The sequence below is a fragment of the Aythya ferina genome, assembly GCF_964211825.1.
Source record: "Aythya ferina genome assembly, chromosome: 1".
Lineage (NCBI taxonomy): Eukaryota > Metazoa > Chordata > Aves > Anseriformes > Anatidae > Aythya > Aythya ferina.
The window spans coordinates 136,301,999-136,316,564 of NC_140296.1; the positions used below are offsets into that span (position 1 = coordinate 136,301,999).

General features: G+C 41.7%; 1 protein-coding gene across 4 annotated transcripts in view; it reads right to left on the bottom strand.

The window, feature by feature from the left end:
• Window positions 1-2,049: 2,049 nt before the first annotated feature.
• Window positions 2,050-14,566, bottom strand: part of DUSP16 (dual specificity phosphatase 16) — a 73,153-nt gene continuing 60,636 nt past the window's right edge. For all 4 annotated transcript variants that reach the window (XM_084507009.1, XM_084507008.1, XM_084507007.1 and 1 more), the window contains 3 exons: window positions 10,442-10,601; window positions 9,654-9,777; window positions 2,050-6,289 (listed from right to left, as the gene is read on the bottom strand). In XM_084507009.1, the coding sequence (XP_084363135.1) occupies window positions 5,113-6,289; window positions 9,654-9,777; window positions 10,442-10,601 (1,461 nt within the window). In that variant the 3' untranslated portion in view covers window positions 2,050-5,112. The remainder of the gene's footprint in view (window positions 6,290-9,653; window positions 9,778-10,441; window positions 10,602-14,566) is intronic.

Sequence of the window (14,566 nt, forward strand, 5' to 3'; positions counted from 1 at the left end):
ATTGTGACTCATATCGATATTCTCCAAGTGCAGAACAGCCCTGGGCTGAGCCGCAGAAACACTTCGGTTTGCCTTAGAGCAACACCTGCTGCCTGAGGGCCCAGCAGCTCCTGCTAGGCATGGTTCAAAGGGAACATTCACCTACCTGTCTGAGCTGCTACACTACGGACTGTGTTCACTGCTGTGTTCTTGTGTGTATAATAGTAGTGGCATATTGTAATACTGAAATATCTACAAGTTGTAGAATAACTTTACTTTTACCTCAGGAACTTGAAGAACAAATACAGGCTAGCTAGGTAGGTCTGTTTACTCAGGATATGGCTGTCTTATTAAGATGTATACATAAGGGAGATTTACTGAATCTCGGTAATTTCAAATTTAAGGGGCAGTAGCAGCCCTGTTAGGACTCTGCTGTTGTCCTCAGGAGGACTGCCAGGCCCCTGCTCTGGGTTTTTGATACCAGCACTTTCGGGCACGAAGCTATTTAAGGCTTGTGCTGTGAGTCCAAGCATAAGGAGCAGCTAGCAGATGAGCATGTAGTTAGTAAAAACAGCAGCTCACAGCATTATAATGTTTCCACTCTTTTTTTTTCTCCTCCCCAGCCCCCCTCAAAAACAAGGCTACCTGATCCATACTGAGGGGAGGTTTTTGCTGTTTTCAGCCCCCTTCACTAGGAATTCAACTGTGATGGTTAGGAACACAGTGACCCCAGGACCCCTTCCCAGTAACACCAATCAATGAATTGAAAATTAAGTCTTGTTGAACAGTATGTGACAGGTTCCAGTTGCCTCTTGAGTTTTGACTGGAAATGGGCTTAGACTGTCTCTGTAAAGGGCTGTCTACCAGCATGGGCAAGAGTGGATGGAGAGGATGGTATAGGACGGAGAACGGAGCGAGTCCTGCAAAGCAGGCAAGGGGAAGAGTGGCAAAAGGTGAAGTACACGCTTCAGAAAGCATCCTGTAAAGGTAGTTATTGAGGTCAGAACTAGACCTTGAAGAAGAGTGAAAGAAGCCAGAGCAGGTAAGTGTTTAAGTGAACCTATTTTGTAGGATAACAGCTAATGCCATTTAGGACTGTTATTGTGCATGGTTTATGTTTTACTGTGCAGTGGATGCAAGCTTTTTGTGTAACAGCCGGAAGGTACTTCGTAGTTGTGGAAAGCAAGCATAAAAAGCCACACAGGTTGTTAACTGTGCTGTGGCTGATAGTACAGTCTATTCTAGAGGCCAAACTTTCTGCACTTCCCTTCCTGGGATAATGCTTTTAAATTCTCTTTAAAAAGGTTTCTATTACTTCACCTGAGATTGAAGATGCTGCTACACAAACTTGGAGGCTTGAGCTTTGCCATCTAAGGACGTAGCCTTGGCATCCATGCCCTAGTGCAGGACTTAAATTTAGTACATAACTACATTTGTATAAGCTATTCTCTAAATGGGCAACAAGGGGCATACCTCTCCCTCAGCATTCAGAAGTTGTTCCCAGTGCTTCATGACTGGCAGAATCCAGCAAAAGAAGTATTAATGTGATTATATTCTTCATCAAATAAGAAGTATGGGAGGCAAAAATAAAAATACACAGTTCATCCTAGGTAATTTAAACACACTGAAACACTTGCTTCAGAAAGGCTAGCACAGCTGTCTTGCGAACAATCAGTTTAACCACAGGAGAACTGGCCTGCTATTCTGTGAGATGGTGTAACTGAGTTCTCCAGCGTTAGCTGTTGCAAGGTATCAGCGCAGAAGCAGCACAGAAAAAGCCATTGCTTCGCTTTGAGGGAGCAGAACAGAAGAAGTATAGTGAACAGGAGCAGGTAAGAGATTTCACAACTGTACCGTGGTTGTGAAGTCAGCACTGCATATGAGTAGCAGTCCAAAGCCACTGGTTCTGTGTCATCCATGGACAGGCATGCATCCGCAGAGAAGGATACGTACTGTAAGGACGAGACTCCTGCTAGCCCTGCCTACAGGGAAGCCGGTCCTCCTGCAGCCAGGTAATGCACACACCATAGCCAGACGCACCCAGAGGCACAGAGGCTCCTTCCTCACCCGTTCTATATAAACAGGTACCATTTCTGATTTTATTTCATCATAACATACAGGTAATGCTCATGACACAACAAGATGAGAAACTCACATCTCTCTGAACCATTTAAACAGCTTCCATACACCAAAAAACGTTATATTCATATTGAACATGTACACGTTCCCCCACCCCCACCCCCCTCACATCCTCCACTTTGCTCTCCAAACCTCTAGAAACCATTTCCAGCATTGTTCAGGTATAGGACACCATTTCAGAAATGAGACAGGGCACCACCCTGCACAGCATCTGAATTTAAGGCTTCCTCCTACAGGAAGCTGTCCCCTAACGTAAGCCTACAGCTTTGATTCAGTTGGTGACTATAGCTTATTGGAAATCACGAGGAGCCAGATGACCAAATTTCAGTTCCTCAGAAGGAGATTAACCAAATTAAACCCCAACCATACCTACTTGTGTGTATAGAGAGACAGGGGAGAACACACTTGTGAGTGAGCACAAGACCTAGGAAAACTATCTTTCTGCCTGTGGGGATTGATTTGTGTTTACCCCTGTTAACTGGTTTAAATCAAATAAGACACGGGCCCTTACTGAAGTCTGGCTGAGAGGAGCACTGCTAAATGGTTTCCATGTGTGTATACACACGCATAGTTGCAATGTAATCACTTTCACTTGGTATGTAAGCAGAGACAAGTGGCAGTACATTTAATGAGAAGCGAAGACCTGACATGCTTTACAGCGTGGTGTCAACCTGTCCCTTGCCCAGGCTACCCCTTTTTCACAAGCATTTACCCAGCATTTCACACACACGTCACGAACACAGCCTCTGGGTTCAGCTACTCCTGCTGCTGCCTCTCTGTGTGTCGTTTGCACTTTTTAGGATCAAGTTAATCAATGCTGTAGTGCTATTTTAAACAGTCCACTGTAGGAAATTAAGTCACATCCTAGCCACAAGACAAAACAATGACAAAATCTTCTCCACTTTTCAATACAGTAAAACCTGAGATTTGAGTCATAAACTAGCTACACTTATAGTAAAAAACAAAAAACACATAACCCAAGCTGCTGACTTGAATTAGGGCTTCAGTTTGCCGCTGACGATTTTTTTTAAAAGCTGTTGGCCAGGTGTAAGTATTTGTTTCATTTGATTTATAATTTTCAGCTGCCTACACTGGACAAAACAATATAATTGCCCACTCTCCCTCCCCCCCCCCGCAAACATATGCATGTGCTGAGGAGCCCTGGGGAGGACTTAAATAATGTGTGCAGCTTCCATCCATGTACAAGAATGATGGCTGAAGCTCTGCGTTGTGCCTCTGGTACCACTCCTTGCCTACCGTAAGCCTCTTACAGCAAAGCACGCGCACGTAGCAGTTGGCGAAATGGCAGCCAACATACCATAAGACTCGCAAGCTGGAAGGGAAGCAGCTGGTTCACTGTCAAAAACAGCACAAGGAGCGCTGTGCCTAATCGCCCATGGAACACTCCTGCTGGCAGCAGGGCAGGCACCTCCTCGTGCTGGCACAGCCTCCAGGCTGGTGGGGATCAGAGATCAGAGCACTGGCCAGCCGCAGCACAGCTAGGGGCATCTGCAGCCAAATCATGCATCAGCACACTGGGAAACCGAGGCCCTAAACTGGGACGGAGGACAAGAGGCAAAATTAAAGTTCTTTTGGATCTGCAAGCGCAGAAGGTGAGCAGGCTTTCCGTTAAAGCTGTCTCTTCTCAACCCCTCTTTCTTTCACACCACATTATGAGATGAGACTCTGGAGTTCCCTTGCTGTTTTCCCTGGACAGCTGAACAGACCTCTCCTTCTTGGATGAGGTCAGCAAACCTTGAGCCTCATGGTTTGGGTGAGGACGTTTGTGAGGGTGTGGAGTGTGGAGGGGTAGAAAAAAAAACAACAAACTTGAATTGCCCTCACTGCACAAGTGATTGGAGCTGTGTATGAGGAGCAGTTCCTTAGCACTACTGCTCAGTTTTGAACAAAAGCCCATCCCACCAAGGCTTACAACTAATTTTTGCTTTAAAATCAAAACAAAACAAAAAATTTCAAGAGCCATCTATTGAATTGGCAATTGGCAAGAGGAATTTGTACCAGCTGCTTCTCTTGCACGTAGCCCTAAAGATTAACCACTCCACTATAGCTTGGAAGCAAAAACATCCCTCTCCCAGAAGCCAGTTAAATATCAGAAAAAAAAATACTGCTTATTTTATATTTCAAAAGACTGGGGGTAATGGTCATAAGTATGGTTCATTTGTCTTTCTGAAGAATCACTAGTAAGCCATCTGAAACACTTGTGCGTAGACAGCTTTAAAAAAAAATCTAATGTGGCTAGTCATCGCTTGTTCACATTGCTTATGAACTGACTACCTGCATCCGGCAGCCATAAAGCCCTAGTTTATTTTTTATATTTTTGAGGTACTGTTTTTTTCTCTGAAGCAGCTCTCTAACAAATCACCTAAAGCCTATCCATTAGAACAATAGTTACACCACTATTTACATTTGCCTGAACTGTATTTTCAGACCAGCCTTGCTGTAACCAGTCCCTACTTCCTTTGGAATCACTCCCAGTCTCCTTTCTTACAGAAAAAACGTCTCCCTCCAGAGGTTGGCTCAGTGTCAGGGCTAAGGTGCACTGGTGAAGACTTGGGGCATGAGGAAGGGAGGATAAAACTAGCTTTGATGGGTAGAAGCATGTTTCAGTGGAACCAGAGATATGGTTCGATACCATGAGAGTTTCCTTTTGAAAACACTGAAAGGATGTGCAACCCATTGCATGTAATTGCTTCCTCTGTCAGGGAAAAAATCTTTGAAATGTTCTGCCCTTCTCCAGGAAAGGGGAGAAGAAAAACCCAACAGTGCACTTGGTCTCCTCATGCAGACGCTCATTTGTCATTTCCTTGCTGTATTAATCTAGTCACTGCATTCACAGTGAAGCCCCGCATTTCCTCCCTCCCCACCTTCTGTGTGATGTTTGTTCTTTTCAGATTTGTAGGGACCTCTTAAATGCTGGGGGAGCAGCCTGGAGGGGGAAGCAAATCCGATACAGTCACGCCAGTATGCTGCTCCTCAAGACACTTCGATGATTTCCATGCTGCCTGAAAAACTCGACTGACTGCCCACTTTCCCCAGTTCTTCTCTGGATCTGTTGTCTGACATGATGCTTTCCCCAAACTCCATCTGGCAGCTCCTGCGCTTAAACTGCTTCTCAAAAGAGCTTTCCTCATGCCAGCTACGCCTGGAGTCACCTCGGTCACCCTGCTTTGGCCTCCTGCGCACAGCACAGGCTTGGTCGCAGCCTGTGGGCAGCTGACTACAGCTGTAGGCAGAGTACGCAGCGCTGTTCCCATAGATGGCAGAGGCCGAGTAGAAATGTGAGGACTCAGCTGCAAAATACCAGCTGTTGGTGAGGGATGGAGCTGACGTCTGAGGAGCCAAGATGTCCGAGTGCCAGCCTTTGAGGCCCATCCCCGCAGCAGACTTCGCCAAATGCTGCTGGCTGGTGGAAAGGCCAAAGACGAAGTTCGTTCGGTAGTTGTCTTCCACGCTCCCGCTCCGGTGGAGGGGGTACAGGAGTGACCGCTGCGTGGCGGCACTGCTGCCAGCTCTCCCCACATGCTGCCGTTTGCTCTGGCTGTCCAGCTGCCAAGTGTTCTGGGGTTTCTTGGGAGGGTCTGCTTCCTCTTTATCGGGGCTGGCTTCGGGGGTCTGCTCTGAGACCTCCTGTACCGGGGAGAACTGACACAGCTTGCTGCTGCCCTCTAACGCAGTCGCATGTTTGTAATAGTCCAGGGTGTCTTCGGAAGAGGCAAAGCCCTGAACAGATGCAGCCACACAGCTGCTGCTGGCTGAGTAGGACACAGATTTGATGTCCAAAGAAAAGGACCGCTTCAGCCGGTTACTGTCTTCCACCTTATCTAGGGAGACGTGCAGTCCATTTATGCCCTGTACCAGCGGGCCATCTTCCAGGGAAGGCAAGTGTGCACATGACGTGCTCCCGGAGTCCATGGGCTTCTGTTCCACAATCTCGGAGGTAGTGGTAATGCAGAGCTGATTAGTGGAGAGGTTGCTGTGCCCTCCTTCCGGGACCAGTACATGCTCGCTGCTCTTCTCCAGATGTAGAAGTGTCAGCTTACTGATATGTCCAGGCTGACCACTCTGGTTCTTGATCTTTTTCTCGAAGTCCAAAAGTTGGCCCAGGAAGTTGAAGTTGGGAGAAATGGTTGGCCTCTTTTCTTTCACAAATCTGCAGAGAGGGGGAAAAGAAAAGAATTATTTTAAGAACTTGCTGCTCAGACCTGAAATAACATTCACATCATTCTAGGGTTAACAGCCTAATCTTAATTAGTCAGGATGCTTGGATAGAGGTTCTGGCAAGCACAGGTAATATGGAAGGAAGAAAGGGCAGCTTTTAAGCAAGATAATGCTGGATTCTTGCATAGTTTACTTAAAGGCAGCTAAGAACGGGAAAAAAGAAAGCATTCTTTTTTACTTCTTTGTGATGGCTACAGCAAGGTTTGAGGATTTTTTTTTTCCACATTGCCGTGGCTACCCTGGTGTGACTGAATTGAAGAGCTCCTCAAGTTTTCTGAATAGCGTCAAAGCAGAAAGTAGACCACCTTTCCCACTCTTCAAGGGCAAAAATCCCATATTCTTTTCACCATTCTTTCATGCTGTTGCTACAGTCAGTGCTTCCTATCCTGTTTTACCTTTGTCAGGTAGATTGCTCTGATATATGCTGACCTTGCACAGCAAATGCCAGTCATTTCTACCCTGTACTGCTATTGACCGCTGATATGAGCATCAAAAAGAAACATAAAAAGGAGCAAACGCAGCATTAAAACAAAAACATCTTTACAACTCTGCATGTGTCCAACAGTAAAAAGGCACCAGTATAACCAAATCAGTACAGAAGGTAATGTACTCTCCAGCCCTGTAGGAAGCAGCCTGATGCTCATACATGGGCCAGTCACGAACTTACTTTTCAGCTGCATACAGACAAGACACAATACATACTTAAAAATGTTTCCCTGAATCAGGACTTCAAATGAAAGAAACATTTTAATGTTACAAGTCATGTCATGTACTTCAAAGTTAAATACAGAAGCAGACTTTTTGCCGGTCCGATTTGTAATATAGCTAAAGTACATCTCTTTCTATCTGTAAAAGAGAAGCTGCCCAAATCCTGCCCCTCCTCTGTGTTGTGTTTTGTTTGTTTGTTTGTTTGTTTTTCTTTTTCTTTTTTCAGCCATTCCTGGAACTATGAAGGTACCAGATGACAAGGGAATTAACAGGGGAAGAGACCTTGAAGAGCTAAACCTAGTACAAACACACAAATAATGAATGACTGAGACCTACTACAAACACACATATAATGTATCACTGAGAAAATTAAATGTTATTAAAGGCAGAAAATCTCTCTGGGAATGTGTACAAAAGGTGAGTGTGCAGTTATTAAAAATGGAATGATAAAAATTCTAAAGTGTACTCATGCATATATGTATACACTAGCATAAATGCAAGCAAGCACAGACAAAAGAAAAGGAATTTTTGGACATTGCCAAACAACTTCAACAACACCTAGCTTTTTAAACACAGCAGGCACTATTCTTTTCTGCTAACTATCTGAACAGCTGATGTTATGACCTGCAAGATCAGATTGCACAAAATGATGGTGGAAACTTCCACTATGAAGTGCAACCGTGTTCCTTCAGCTTTTTCTTCCTCTCACCCCAAACTATGGGAGGCTCTTAACTTTAAAACTAGGTTAACTATGAAAAGGGATCCAGAAAGTCTCCTAGACCCCTGCAAAGTTGTAAGGCTTTGCAAACTTTTTCATTTCAAAATGCACTATCTTTCAAATTGAAAAACGTGCATAACATTTGATTTTGATACTTGTTTCCCTTGTATAGCCCACTGTACAAATAAAACAGATTTAAAAGGCATATTTCCTCAGATCTTTCACTTCAAGTAAAAAATAAAATGGTGACATTAAATGTTAAGTGTCAGACAAACATTTTATCTAATGTCTTTCATTTATCCAGAAAAAAAAATATTTTTCTTTTAAGCTTTGCCAGCAAAAGATCCCAAACCAATAAGTGAACTGTGCTGCAGATTGTTCTCACTAAATCAGATCATAGTAAAATAAATTCAAATTTTCCAGTAGTTATTCAGCATCTCCAGTACAAAGAGAAAAAAGGCCAAGGATGATTCATCTCTCGCACATCTCTCGCAATTCACACTTCTGGTTAAGAAGCAAATTAGAATTGAATGCACAGATGTCATGGAAAAATGCGAAGAAGCACTCCTTACTCAGTGAGAGGTTCACTTACATGTGTGCCTTTTAGAAGTATTTGGTACTCTACAGCTCTAACCTCCAGAGCACTATAGCCTGAGATCAGCTAGACTGTCTGGCAAACCAAGCTCAGATGTTGCAGCCTATCCATCCATACCCAGCATTTCATCCATAGCATCACTACCTCTGTAATTGTGAGTTGTCACCTGTGCTTCTTAACCAACCAAACCCATTTCATCACACATGTGGAAATTACTGCACAAAATCAAGCACTGGTAGAAATCTTCTACAGGCTTGAATGCCATGGAAGACATCTGCATTCAGGCATATCTTGAATTAACTTTTTTCACCTCATACATACTTATATGCATTTATTAGCTTTAAAGAAAATGCCCCATGAAAACCATCCCACACAGGAGAATATCAGCTGTTCTTTCTGTCATCACAGTTTTAGAAATGGTCGTAGCAAACACAGTAGTGATTTGGCAGGTACTCCTCTCAACCTGCTCCAGCCCAAGTGTTCAAAATGCTTCTGCAAGACACGTCTGATAGAGGTGCGTCAGCTCTGCCAATTAGCCTACAAGGTCTGTCAAGAAGAAAGCCAATGTCTTCTGTGCAACACAGGAACAAAAAGCAGTTTGCCAAATGAAACAGAGAAGTCATGGTAAACGGCAACGAAGTCACCTGGAATGTAATACAGTGTTCACAATCTAAGTACAGCAACGTTGTGATTTGAAAGGTTAAAAAGGTAGGGGTATTTATTCCCCACAAGAATTCTCTAATACCACAAAGAGCTGATACTTCAAAATACTTTCTCCAAGAGTTTTTGTTTGAGCTCATTAGCAACAAAGTCATTTTCTTAATTCCTATACATTTCACCTGGAGGCACTTCCTTGAGAGCATTACCAAACTGAAGTCAACAGATGCAGTCTAGCATTTGCCACAAGCAGGATGATAAATATCCTCAGTTCTATTTCTTTAGCCCTATCCATTTCACTTTCTTTTACAAGATGCTGTTGTGTGGGATGTGTGTGCATACAGGTATACACACTCACAGTTAATAAGCAGTTTAAATTTAGAGCAAAGACCAACATGAGCATTTTGCAGGTAGGGAATTAACATTAGGTGCACAATGCCTGCACACAACCCTTGATTTCTTTAGGGAGGAAACCTGTGTTTGAAGCAAGAGTGCCCAGAGGCCAATGAACTACAGGATAAATAACGTCTGCTTCTACCTTGGCCATGTAACCTTTTATCAGTTTAAAAACAAGCTGACAGGCACAAGAATTAGCATGAAAAGAAATTTTCTCCTTACCTGTAAGCTTCATCTAAGGACATATCCATTCTCTTCATGATGTATGCAATAGCGATTGTCGCAGAGCGAGATATTCCAGCTAAACAGTGGACTAACACGCAACCATTTGATGCTTTTGCTTTTTCTGCATACCAAAGAAATCAGCAGCATTATACCACACTTAAAAGTTTGCAAGGAAAACAATGCTATTTGAAATTGTTCAGAACTTCCAAATCGGCTGCTAATTACAGATCTCATGGAAGCTTTAAATAAAAAGCACTTATTTTCTCCATCACTGCACTGGGTTTAGAAAAAGCATGTGACTACACACAGAAAACACTGCAGTTACAGCATACTTCACTTATATTAATGTAACCCTATCTAGGTTTCTGGGAAAGGTGATTGTTTCTAATTTTATATGCAAGTAAAAAGCAAGTATTCATGATGGAACAATTTGGCCAGTTCATCTGTTAGCTCGCTGCTTAAAGCTAAAGACAGGATCTGTATGTCTAATTTTATAATTCATTCTCTGCAAGAATGTATCAGGTGTCTACCAGGATGACAGAAAGCAGAGTTGTGCTCTTAAAAAGTATTTTTTTTTTCCTGTAAGTGCTGGAACACACAGAGGCAGAATCTCCTGGTATTATTTTGCTTCTGTACTTATAAAGCGATGGTGATCATATACACAGATCCTTAGGGTATTTTCATACCACCCAGAAAGCACTCAGGTATCCTCCAGCCAAGATAGGAGTCAGACACAGAGTTACCCAACAACTGTTTTAGAGAGCCAGTATGAAGTTTCTTCTCACCTATAAAATCAACTGATTTATCCAACCAAGGCAAAATCTTCTCACAGAAGCTGTCATTCACTGGCACTCTCAGAAAATGGGATTCCGGAATGAAATCGGGCTTTGGACAGGTATTACTGGCATTTAGTACATAGCCAATATCGTTCTGCTGCATCAGCTCCTATGAAAGAGAGAATGATTAAAACTAGAGAAGTCAAACAACACCTTTGGGCCATTTCAAAGAGACCACAAACTCAAAACACATAATAAAGCGAAAAAGTAAACTACTGGGGGCATTGTTTGTTGAAAAAGTTGACTTCTAGGCTTTTGATTCTTCAAGCAATTTTTAACAAGACATCCACTGCGACCAAATAATATGCAGGCTGCAAAGTCCAAGTGAACAAAGGCAACACAGAGCAGAAATAATGGTGGAATACCCTCTGTTACTATGAAGCATCGCTTCCAAGAGAATGCATTTTTTTTTTGCTTCTTTGGTTTAAATTTTCACCATACAAGGTGACATAACCAAGTAGTTATGTCACATGTAGTTCGCTGACTTGAATGCATGTTTTCTGGATCACATATCAGAGCAGTTTAAATAATGTGTGGTAGTTACTACACGGGTACACTGTGTGTACTTTGCAGTGTGTACGCAGAAGGGATGAACACGTACAAGTACGTATATGCAGGCATAAATTAAATTTTCAGTGAGAACAAAGGACTGAAGGGGAGGAAGGGAATCTCATGGCCATTTGCAGAAGAAAGTGTATCAAATCCATCCTCACTTAACTACATGCTTTATGTAGCAGTTATAAACTGTGAATTTACATAAATCTCTGCTAGTGAGACAAATTTGCTCTGGACAACTCCACTAAACTTACACCCCAAATCCCTTACGCTGGCATATCCAGAGGTGTATGAAGACGTGGGTACCTTAAACTAATGAATATACTCTATACCATAAACATAGACATCTAAGGTGAACAAGAGTTGAGCAATTGCTCGCAGAGCAAATTATCACAAATAAATATAATTTATCACAAATAAATTCAAATATAAATATATAAACAATATAAGTATAAATAATTGTGATAAATATAATTTATGACAAATAAATATGATTTGCATCAGTGGTCAAAAAAGGGCTGAATGTGTCAAGGTAACTTCTCACCTTTAATTCTTCCAACACTGCTAGTTTTCTAGGTCATACTCCCAGTACAGCTCTGCTCCTCAGCACCGTCACCAATGTCCCCCTTTTCTATTCCTTAACATCTCCCCAACTCAAACAGCATGCTTCCCTCCAGCCCTGCATGCCTTTTGTAGACAACACAGTCTCACCTCCCTTTCCTATATTTAAACTCTCATACACTGAAAGGTTAAAAGCAGAACTGCAAGGAAATTTGGGAATTGTTGGAATTAGTCAGAGAGGGATTGGGGTTCTTGGCACAGGAGCCCAGTTACCATGGTATTTTACATGTGCTAAGGAAAGCCCCAGAATCTGTGACTGTGCTGAGCCATGTAGCCTTACAACTCTAGGATCCCAAGCTGTTCAGCATCAACTTCTGTAAAATAAGCATCTAGTTTAGGCCACTAAGTTGAAATACTAACCCTGTACACCTATAGTCACCACTTACCGCCCGAAAGGTAAACAACAAACAACTGAAATAGCAGGTACATGCACAGTCTCGAGCCACAGTATGCATAGAAGTCACCCAACCTTATACACAAGAGGGAGGCAATGAAGGTATCACTAAGAAATGGACTTTCATGATGCACGTTTGTTGAGGATGCAGCTAAGTAGTGCTGGAAAGCTGGTGAATTTAGAAATAAAAGCCTTCTCTTTTTTATTTTTATTATTATTTTGTCTAAAGCATAAGTGCTGGTGGACTGCATGGTCCAATGATCACAATTCCACAGTTATGTAAGATTTTCAGTGTGGAATTGATTATCCAAATGGGAATTAGAATGTTGCAGATGCCAAGTCTGAAATCACCGAGCCAAAAAAAAAAGCAAAAATGTGTTAGTACTTGTCTTTGAGACCAAGGCTAAAGAAAGAAGTCATGCTTCCTTCTGTTCTAAAGTATCAATCATTCCCTGCGCAACACACTATAATATAATAACCATAACAGTGCCTTCATTGTAAGACATCCAAAAGGAAGAAGTGAATTATGATGGGAGGAAGATCCAGAAATCCTAATACTAACAACTTTGTGAAAAGAAGGTAAATGCTCTTTTGTCAGCTTATTTACATTCTATGACTTGTTTAATCTTAAAATTAATGGCACCCTAAAATGTTATTTTGTTCCAGGAAATAAAATCCAGGTCTGGAATTAAAAAACAGAATAGTTAGGTAAGGAGCAAAGCAGAAACTTTTACAACTCTAATGCTGGTACAAAATGTGAGACGTAAGCAGGAGACTCATTCAGGCCCACAGCCAAACAGATTTTTTACGTTTTCCTAAATTTCTCAGAGGACACTGTCACTCATGTATAAGTTAGACTTTAGTGTGTCTGTCTTTCACAAATCTGAAAATCAACAGATTTTCTGTCAAAATACATACCCTCTTGCACTGCCATTTGATACTGATAGCCACCAATATATCACATGAAGACCCAACAAGTCAAATGGACTTTTTTGTTAACCAGAGTAAAAGAAATCTGGTAATGGTGAAAAAGTACACTTTTTGCAAATACATGCATTTAGGTAAAGCAGCACCACTGATCCCCAACTTATTTAAAGAACACATTGAAGAGTGAGATCAGAAATTTCATGAGATTCTTAGCATGTCAACTGCAGGAAATCTATAAACGTTTTCAGAGTTAAGCATTAAAAAAGAAACCCATAAAGCAAAATCTCCTAATACTTTTCTGAAACAATCATTAGTTTTGCTCAAGGACACAAACCAAACATTTGTGTTTGCTTATCTTCCATACATCAATCATTATCAGCAGAGGCATTAGTGGCAAATAGCATCAGTGTCCCTAAAAGGTCATGCTGCAGGACAATCTATGTTCAAGACAGATGTTTCTTCCCCCCTGCACTCAGAGATAAGCTTCTAAAGATTCTGAAAAGATTACCTCATCTTGATAAGCTATGCTGAAAATTCACATCTCTAAAGCGTTACGTTTAACTGCATTGCAAATGAAGACTTCTTTTTGCAGGTATTTTTGAGACATTTAGATTTCAGAGAAATTAGTATGTCTGTGAAATAGGAGGAATAACGGGACCTCACGGATAGCATTCAAAAGTAAGGTCAATGTATACAACTATATTTTGCAGTGTTGGGAATCTTACTGGAATATTTTAGAAAGTTATTTTAAAAAATCTGAACTTGAATTAAACAATTTTCACAGAAAGTTCACTTCGTATCTTCAGTAACTGACAGAGCAGCAAGGCCATTAAACTAGAACATGCAAACTTAACCACTTACCGTCTTCTTGACTGTCATAACAGAGACAGAACTCTGCTTCTGATCACTGTTTTTTGTTTTTCACCTTTCCCTTTTCAATATTCTTCACTTCTCAGCTTTCATACCAGCTATTGGTAGTTCTGAGCACTCCATGTTATTGGGAGACATCCTCCTTGCTTTCCCTAAAACCCTTGCATAAGATCTAGGCTTTCCAAGAAGCAAAGAGTGTGGAAGAAAGAGCAGCAGCAAACACAAGCCACCTGGAGCACCTCACTGCCCTTAGCATTTCTAAAATCCTCATTTCTAACAATCACTAACTTTGGGTTGAATCAAGAAACTATAAAGGATCAGGAAACTGGGAGCTGCCAATTGCAGTGAAAGCATCAAATTTGTTCTCAGAGGCAGAAATCTTCATTTGTTCCCACAGCTTCTTTAAGTTAATAAGGGTACCACTACTTAAGATGAGAGCCATTTAAGATTTTCCACACGCAGACACCAAAACTAAAGACATAAATTATGAAGACGCTACGGTCTACTTCAGTGCAGTGAACAAGTAACATGCTCAGAATAAAGAATTGCCTGTGACTTGTTTTAAATAAGAAGAAAAACGTGCGAGCAATGAGCAGATCTGAACTCATAAAATGCATATTTTTCCTTAAAATGGTTAAGAAATGCATCAGGTCAAGAAGTGCAAATTTGAACAATTCCTGGGAGCCCCACATTAATTCTAAAGTTTC